General features: G+C 44.6%; 1 protein-coding gene across 1 annotated transcript in view; it reads left to right on the top strand.

Annotated features, from left to right (window-relative positions):
- Positions 1-9,979, top strand: part of sept12 (septin 12) — a 135,582-nt gene that overhangs the window by 85,154 nt on the left and 40,449 nt on the right. Inside the window, 1 exon segment of the mRNA XM_037544888.1 lies at positions 5,844-6,104. Coding sequence (XP_037400785.1) covers positions 5,844-6,104 — 261 coding nt within the window.

Here is a 9,979-nt window from a genome sequence, read left to right as displayed (position 1 = left end):
TGACTTCTGACTCACTAAGTTTCTCTGGAACGGAACGTTTCACACCAAACCGCCCTAAATGACTTTGTGAAATCAAGCAAATTAAAAATAGATGCCCTCTTTTTCTCAACAAGACCAACACAGCATGTGAACTTGGGTATTGTAATGTATAATGATCAGTTTATATGAGCTTACTTTAACCATTTAACCCATTAATTCTTGGTTCTGGAGGAGCTCCATGTAATAGAAATTGATATCGCTCGAGGGCATCAGAGCATAATTCAATCACGAGTGGTTTAATGTGAAACAGTTCATTGTAGCGAAGCGTCTGTACAGCGTACAAGAAACTTTCTCAGATCTCTTTACAGTGGTGGTGGTGAGAACCCGGGGTCGCCATGACTACAACACAGATATAGACACTTTATTTACCATCCAGAACCACCAGAGAATATGAAATGTTGATGGTGGGAAACGTTTTCTTTGGGGGCTACTTTGCCTCACAGCACCCTTCATGTACCCTTCCACCGTGAATGGACTTGAAAAACGTTCTAAAATCTTCTCAAAACTGTGGAAAAAGATGGGCCTGATTCACCAACCGTTCTGAAGCAGTTTCCTCTTAAAACCCACAGACACCGTTTTCACAAAGACTCTGACATTCGCCAGTGTTTTCTTATGTGGGCTTTTTCTTAGGACCTTTCTCTAGAACACATTTAAGAACAAACTTAGGAAGATACTGGTGAATGAGGCCCGGTGGCAGCTTGTTCTTAAGCATCTCATCTGAAGGAGCTTTTAGAGGCATTAAACTCTTCAGACGTCTGGTTCCTATCACCACCACTGTGAAGAACCGCTGTAAATGTGGCAGTCATGAGCTGGAGGTTAGGGAACCAGGCCTGTGACCGTAAGGTCGCTGGTTTGATCTCCTGAGCCGACAGTACATGACTGAAGAACTCTTGGGCAAGACACCTAACCCCCAACTGCTCCCTGGGTGCTGTGGATAGGACTGCCCACCAAGTGTGCTCCCTCGCTGCTCTCTAGCATGTGTGCATTCACTAGTGTGTATGCGGTGTTTCACTGCACGGATGGGTGAAATTTCCCAGTTGTGGGACTAATAAGGGCTAATCTAAATGGGAATTCCCCTTAAATATCTGAATACCAGTTTTGGCATTAACAGTAAGTCAATGGTCATTCTTTACACCTGCTGCTTGTAGCTTTATGCTCTGATTTCAGTAATAGTAGCTGGCAGTGGTGAGCATCGTGTTCATGCACGGCTGTTTCCTGTTTGTCAGCTTACGCTTTACCTTGAGGGTGTCTAAGGCGATGCCAATCTAAATTATTCATACACATCATGACTTGCACTGTATTTTGAGTCAGTGGTTTTGCTTCACTTCACTGATATGCACCACATTAATGCTCAGCAGATACGGCTCACTGTGGAGTTCACATAGCAGTCAGTCGCTGCTGCCCAGACTCAGAGCTGTGGCTTTAATTGGGGCGGTTGTGATCCGGCTCGTGGAGGCGATGGGTGGCCCGTGGCGTGGCATGAGGGAGCCTTCAGTAAAAGCTTATTGAGAAAGTGAATAACAGCCGAGCGCCCGAGGCCAAAACGTGTCAACACCGCCTCACCCTCCTCAGCGAGATGGAGGGATGTGCTTAACGAGCACTGAGACGGTGCCCGAAGGTGGACGATCATGAGACAGCGGATGTCATCAAAGCTGACCTGCACATCACTTCGGATGACTCAGATTACAGCCATTAGTCGCAGTGGTCGGCTGCGGTTTAATATGAATTGCTTCCCACTCGTAGCTGTGTGGAGATGCAGGTTGTAAACTTTCAGTTTTGTGTTTGTAAGCAGGAGAGGAGACATTTGATCATGATTTGAGTTTGATGAGCCTTGTTTTGTGAGGAAAAACCTCTTTCACAGCCCTTTTTGCCCTCCGTTTTGACAAAAGGCGAGGAACTCGGACTCAAACCTGTCAATACAGAATGCAAATGCACTTCGTTATGAAGCTGCTCACTTTCTCATCTTCAGGGACCGCTGAGCGTTTGACCTTCTCCTCCTCATGGTTGTTGTAGCGCCCTGTCCTGGCTATGCCCAGGTTGTCCTGCAGCCTTTTATGGTGCATTTCATTAAAATTGTGATCTGGACAAAGACTAGTGTTGATTCTGCCTTTACTGAGCGTCCCCTTTGTCCATTCACCGTGGCCACTGACCACAGGCAATGTGCCAGGTGGTCTCAAGCTTCTTGCATTGTATATATTTCAATGTGTGTATAATTTGCCTTATTCACATTACGCAGAAGTCACATAATTGCTTATTACCTGCTTATAACATGGGAAAGTGGTTACCCTGTTCACACCCATGTATTTGATGCAGTGAGCCAAATGACCGCTGTGTGAGTGAGATGAATTTTGAGCATGGTGAAAAATGCAAATTTGCATATTATTCTTTACAAGATTGTGTCAACAAATCATGAGGATCGTGATCTGACTCATCCGAAAAATGACGAATTGGGTTTGTAAGTAACATCACGGCTGCGACTTGGTCGGCGTGGATTATTGGCGATGACGCACAACTTAGTGTTCTATTGATTTAATACAGCAGTTAAATAAATACAGTAAGAAATGAATAAACTGGCCGTGAACGCGGTGTTTAATATGTTTTAATGTTCAGCTCCTTCCTCCTAATTATAGCTCCTTACACTAAATTCCCAAACTGTCGTCACCACTGAGCAGCTTTTCAGTTGGCAGCTGTGACAGAAGAACAGAAGAACAACCTGGAATCAGCCAGAAATGAACCCAACACCATTCGCCAAACGTGTCTGATCTTCAGAGTCGGACCAAATCAGACTGAGCCATAAAACTGAGCCAATATCAGGTTCAGCTCAGTTTGGTCAGTTTGTCCAGATCAGTATTAATGTTGTTTTGCTCCAGCCGGTCTGTAAAGCTTCTTACAGCCCGTTTAGTTTGGCGAATGGTGGTGGGTTCATTTCTGGCTGATTCCAGGTTGTTCAGCTGTTCTTCTGTCACAGCTGCCAACTGAAAAGCTGCTCAGTGGTGACGACAGTTTGGGTATTTAGTGTCGTCTCATCTTCAGCGAATGGCTTGAGTGTCTCCTACAGCTGTGAAAGTCGTTGCTAAGCAGTTTTTATGAAAAAACTGTGATGTTATGGTGAAATAACAGCATGATTCAAACGCTTCTCAACCAATCAGCTTGCGATGGACTACCCGATGTATGATGTAATCCAGCCAGGCCTACAGAGTGGCGTCTGAACCTCAGTGGACTGCCTCTGCAGAGTGAAGCCTGCACTATAAGTCAGCTCTCTGGCAAGCGCGCTCAATTGAGCTGAACAAACTGTAGCCTGAACCGCAGCGACATTTTATTTTTTTCTATTTATCATTTTCTGAGGGGCCGTTTGAAGGTTGGCTGGGTAAAGTTCAGCGCATATCGCAGGTGCTTTCCGTGCAGCAGACCCTCAGAGGGCCGTGCGAAGTCTGAGGCAGGGAGAGCAGCGGCCCAAGCGAACAGATTACATCCGTGCCTCGGTTCAGCCATCCAGCAGACGCACAAGCACGGGCAGTTCTGCATTCTTCGTCTTCATTATCACAGCAGACCATCTGAATCAATCTCTGCCTCACCTACATTCGCCTCCTGTCAGTCATCATAATCTCCACTAATCTCCACCCGCTCGCACTGGGCATGCTCACGGCGCACCGAGTCGGGTTCACACACAGGCTTGGGAAAGCGTACCTGGCTAACCCTCGCTGACTCACTGAGTGAAGTCAGTGTGTCCTTCTGGAAGTCGAGCCCCAGGTTCTCATTCACGGGAGGCATGGGAAAATACACCTAACAAAGGCCGAGTGGAGTCAGCATATTGTTCTCGTCTCATTCGGCAAATGCTTTTTGTGCATCTTTTGTGTATTCGTGGGGGCGGGGCTTGCTTTGCATCCCAGTTAGCAGTTAGCACTTAGCACTTAGCACGTGCATTAGCAAATGAGTCCAAATTGAAAAGCAGGAAGACACAAGATGCTGTAGATATAGTCGCATGAGTTGCAAAACACCTGAGTCACCCATGGCGCAACCGTCTCAAGCGTTGGTCCGTCAGCAGGAGGTCGCGAGTTCGATCCCTGGTGATGCCACAGCCATCCGGAAGTCCAAGACAGCATAATTGGTCTCGCTCTCTGGGTGGGTATGATGGCCCCTCCTCTCCCCCATAACTCAACGTGATGCTGGTCAGGTGTGTTTCAGTTGATGTAACAGATCTGTCCAATGACGTTGCGTTAGCGGCAGTTCTGTGCTAGACCTCACCCTCTGGGTAGTGCGATGGTGGTATCGTGTGACTGGGGGAGCCCTAACCAGTGGGTGGAATTGGAAATGACTAAATTGGGGGAAGAAATACAAATTTTAGTGCACATTTTCCATGTATTTTTCTGAGGTTAACATCCATTCTTAAAAATTCTGGCTTTTTAAGGGTAAAGAAATGACTTTCAGATTGTACATTTTTCAATTTTGCATTTATAAGCAGGAGGGATCTTGATTTGAATTTGATGAAGTCTTGTTTTGTAGGAAGACCCTCCTTTAGCGGGTTTTTTGCTCTGCTTTGGTCGTTCTTTGACAAAAGGCAAGAAGCGCAGACTCAAACCTGTCAACACAGAATGTACATTTATTATAAAACTAGTGACTTTGACATTTTAGTAGAGCTAATAAAAGTTTGACCTTGTGAGTGTTAATACATACTTCACGGAAAAACGAGGCCTCCTCATAAAGAGGAAGGGTGGGTATTAATAACAGTTCAAGACTTCTAAAGGTTAAAGCTACACTTGTAAATGTTCTTCAGACATTCTTGCGAGTTTCTGTAATAAATGTAAAAAGTGACACACTAAATACTGTAAAAGTGTACACTGGTCAGGTGTAACATCATGACCACCTCCTCGTTTCTACACTCACTGTCCACTCTATCAGCTCCACTTACTGTATAGCTGCACTCTGTAGTTCTACAGTTACAGACTGTAGTCCATCTGTTTCTCTGATACTCTGTTACCCTGTTCTTCAGTGGTCAGGACCCCCATGGACCCTCACAGAGCAGGTACTATCATTTTCAGCACTGCAGTAACACTGACGTGGTGGTGGTGTGTTAGTGTGTGTTGTGCTGGTCTGAGTGGATCAGACACAGCAGTGCTGCTGGAGTTTTTAAACACTGTGTCCACTCACTGTCCACTCTATTAGACACTCCTACCTTGTCGGTCCACCTTGTAGATGTAAAGTCAGAGACGACAGCTCATCTGCTGCTGCACAGTTTGTGTTGGTCATCCTCTAGTCCTTCATCAGTGGTCTCAGGACGCTGCCCACAGGACGCTGTTGGCTGGATATTTTTGGTTGGTGGACTATTCTCAGTCCAGCAGCGACGCTGAGACACTACACACCAACACACCACCACCACGTCAGTGTTACTGCAGTACTGAGAATGATCCACCACCCAAATAGTACCTGCTCTGTGAGGGTCCATGGGGGTCCTGACCACTGAAGAACAGGGTAACAGAGTATCAGAGAAACAGATGGACTACAGTCTGTAACTGTAGAACTACAGAGTGCAGCTATACAGTAAGTGGAGCTGATAAAGTGGACAGTGAGCGTAGAAACGAGGAGGTGGTCATGATGTTATACCTGACCTGTGTATTTAATCCATAAACAGCTTGTAAGTTTTGTTAATTAATGCAGACATGTCATATAACTAATGCGCCAGAGCTCTTTACAGTGAGCTGTATTCTAAATGCATGCGTTTTCTCCGTATCGTGCAGCCCTAGAGGCTAACATTGCCATGTGGCAGCGTTCCCAATCTTGATCTTTCTCTTTGTTTTCCATTGCAGACACGGCGCAGGAGCTGGACTCGGAGCTGGAGTCGCCCGTCCGGATGGAGGAGGAGAGCGAGGTGGAGCTTCAGGTGGAGGAGGAGGAGCCAGAGGTGATGAAGCAACCGGAGCAGCCGCCGCCCTGCCTCAGCGAGCCGAACACGCAGGGCATCATCAAAGGCAGCGACCTGTTTGGCTACGTGGGCATCGAGGCTGTGCTGGACCAGATGAGGCGCTAGACCATGAAGGCTGGCTTTGAGTTCAACATCATGGTGGTCGGTGAGTTCGAGGTGTAACTGGGCTTGTCCTGCGCAGCTGACAAAGGTTTCCGTTCAGAAGATTGACATGAGCAATACAGCAGGATAATAGTAATCAGAGCGTGACAGCGGCTTCATAAAAGAGGCATTTAAATACTGTAACTGCGTGAATAGTCACAGTGTGTGAGTCACTCTGATATTGCCAGTACAGGATTTGTTGAGTCATCGAATGCTACTACTGAAGAACTGACTAATGGAACATACTCTAATGTAGTGTATCTATCTATCTATCTATCTATCTATCTATCTATATATATATATATATAATGTGTGTGTGTGTTTTCAGTTTTTGACATAATTTGAAAAAACCTGTTGTTGTTTACATTGTGTGTAAATTTCATGATGAATGGACTAAAAGAAACGGCCCAAAATGTCTTGGAAAGACGTCTGGTTCCATTGACTTCCATTAAAAGTAAAGTAGGTTTTTTCCTTCTCCTGTAAAGTTACAATTTTGGAGATACGAGGTTTTCATCTGACATCAGTGAGGCATACATACATACAAAGTACTGTGCGAAAGTCTTACCCAAAACACATCTTCAAAATCTATTTATTTGTGTAGTTTGTTTTTACACACACACACACACACACACACACACACACACACACACACACACACACACACAGAGGCCACTTTATTAGGTACTGCTAGTAAAAGGTTGGACCCCCTTTGGCCTTCAGAACTGCTTTAGTTCTTCATGGCAGACTTTCAACAAGGTGTTGGAAACGTTCCTCAGAGATTCTGGTTGGTTATTTGAGTTCCTGTTGTCTTTCTATCATCTGGAACCAGTCTGCCCGTTCTCCTCTGACCTCTCACATCAACAAGGCATTTTCGTCCACACAACTGACCGGGCACTGGATATTTCCTCTTTTTCGGACCGTTCTCTGTAAACCCTAGAGATGGTTGTGCGTGAAAATCCCAGCAGATCAGCAGTTTCTGAAATACTCAGACCAGCCCGTCTGGCACCAACAACCACGCCACGTTCAAAGCCCCTTAAATCCCCTTTCTTCCCCGTTCTGATGCTCGGTCTGCACTTCAGCAAGTCGTCTTGACCACCTCTACATGCCTAAATGCACTGAGTTGCGGCCGTGTGATTGGCTGATTAGCTATTTGTGTTAAACAACTGTACCTAATAAAGTGGCCGGTGAGTGTATATATGACTGAGTGAATGTTCGTATCATGCAGTCTCTCTTTCACATGTTTATTTATAGCCAGCAATAAAGAAATAAAGGGGAATTCAACTCAACACTTCATGCATTTTTTGGTGTGAAACGCTCCGTTCTAGAGAAACTGAATCAGAGCCGTTCACAGTGGTGGTGATGGGAACCAGACGTCCACCTCTAAACGCTCCTCACAGAAAGTTATTACATGAAATGGTTATGAATTCACTGCCTGTTTTTATTCAGTTTTAGATAATATAGCAGCTTTATTCGCCAGTGTGGTCATTTGGTTCCACTGTAAAGAGACGGCAACTTTCTCTACAGCATTTCACGTCAAACCACACTTTGTTTACGCCTTTAACTGTTGAATTAAGCAGAAATGTTGAAAAGTCAGCGAAAAGAGTTGTGCTCAGACGCTAGTTAGGTAGGTTTTTGCTCTACTTTGGAGGATCGGTGCTGCTAAACGAAGCGAATTCGGGTTTCAGAGATCACCAAAGTTGAACCCGATGTGTGGCGGCATTCATTTATTGCACAGTTGTGGCTCATCGGCATGAACTCCATTGAAATGAATGCAGTTTCGCTCACAAACCTTTCCTCACAAATGCCAGCGAGACTAGGCCTCGGCATACATGTGGGCTAATGCAAGTCGTGCGCATGTGATGATTGCCTGTAATCTGTTCACACAGTACAAGGAACCACTCAACCCCATGTGTGTGAGTGAATCACCATGAGTTCACAGCTCGAGCTGAGGCCCTGCTGAGTGCGAACAGTCCGGTGAGGATTCGGGGCGGGGGTGCGGATCCTTCGGCGAGACGGCAGAGAAAATTAGCCGCGCAGGACCACACAGGCCTGCGGAGGTGTGGCGTGTGAGAAAGAGAGCCGCTTTAATCGGAGAAAAGGCCAGGCAAACGCGCTGCAAGCTGCCTGCGGTTAGTGTGCTAGCAGGAAGGCTGAGGCTCATGACAGAGGAAACACAGGGGCAGGTGTACAGGAAACAGTGGAACCGAGCGAAGTCTGAAGCTCAGCTATTTTTCAGACACTAACATTAGGGGTTATTAGACCTGACGGCCTTATTATTTAGCAGCGAAGCTCTTGTTGTTGTTTTAGCTTAGCTGGAAATGTGCCCTGTTTGTCGGCCAGATGCTCCGGCAAGCTGGTGGTTTTAGATACTCTTGTAATTAGAGTTCCCACTGTGCGTCGTGCTCATCAGTAGAGATGCACTGATATGAAAGCTGGGGGCCGATGTCGATGTTAAACGTGTTTTCCATGTGCATACGGTACTGTGCGAAGGTCAGAGACCACCCTTTATTCATTTCTTTTCCAGTGAAAATGGCAATTAAGTGCAATTAATTCATTAAATTAGTATCCCCGGATCTCCATTTTTGGACATTTTTCAGTTTTTGACATAATTTGCAGATATCTGGTACCCTTTACATTGTGTGTAAGTTTCGGGATGATTGGACTTGACAAAATGACCTGGAAAAGGTCTGGTTCCATTGATTTGTATTAAAAGTTGGAGATACGAGGTTTTCCTCCGACAGCAGGGATATTGGGTATTAAATGTGGCCTATTTTTTTTGTAAATATGTTAAACTTGGCTAATAAATCGAAATTGCGCAGTAAAAGTAGCAGAAACCTGTTCTGTGCTCCCTGTAGAGGGTGTTACATCCTTACTTAATTTGACTTAGGAAATCGACAAAACATGGAATCTGACCGGGGCGCCCAAACTTTTGCATTCAGCCGTACACAAAAGCCCCAAAAACGAAATAGAGTATCAGACGCTTTGCATTTAGTATTTTCACCCTTTGACTTCCATTCTTTTCAGGAGAGTTGTTGTCAGATTTTAGTTAAATCTGCAGGGATATTTTTCTGCAAGTTCGGTCTTAGAGGTTGGTTGGATTTTCACAGTATTGGATATTGTGGTGCTGAGGTAGATTCATAAACAGTCAGAAAAAGTGGAAACTGGGGCTGCATCTACCTGAATTAACAACAGGGTTATTCCACTTATTTGTAGAGAGTAATATATAAACACTGCGGTCGGATCAAAACCTCGCTTTTCTCCATTTTTGTCGTTTTTCAGTTTTTGACATATTTTGAAAACACCTGTTGTCCGTTACATTGTGTGTAAATTTTATAAGGAATGGATCAAAATAAATAGCCCAAAACGACTTGGAAAAAAGTCCGGTTCCATTGACTTACATTAAAAATAAAGTAGGTTTTTCCTTCTCCTGTAAAATTACCATTTGGGAGATACTAGGTTTTCTTCCGACAGCAGCGATATGCAGCAGTATCATGCAGATATTTTGGTGCAGTAACCCAACATTGCATAAATGTTCTGTATAATAAATGAATCAACAAATTTCAGTTTAGAATATCAGCCAAATCTAAACATCTGTCTGATGCTCCAGATTTAATTTCAAGCAGTTATCCGCTGATACGGATATGGATCCAGTATCGTGATGATGTTTTGGTACTCATCAGTAGGGCTGCCCACTGTTTGATCGCAGTTAGTCAAGTATCTAGAGTTTTTTTTTAGATAGATTGAACTCTAAAAATGGACTTTCTGAAAAATAAACCATGCATAGACTTTTAAAGATTTCAAAATACTTTACTGGAACAAGATTTTTTGAAGATTGTTTGAAAATAAAGATGTGATTAATCGATAAATCGTGACGGCTGT

This window comes from Pygocentrus nattereri, chromosome 14 (genome assembly GCF_015220715.1).
Source record: "Pygocentrus nattereri isolate fPygNat1 chromosome 14, fPygNat1.pri, whole genome shotgun sequence".
Classification (NCBI taxonomy): domain Eukaryota; kingdom Metazoa; phylum Chordata; class Actinopteri; order Characiformes; family Serrasalmidae; genus Pygocentrus; species Pygocentrus nattereri.
The sequence above is the reverse complement of the archived record's forward strand: the minus strand, read 5'-3'. Positions and strand labels throughout refer to the sequence as shown.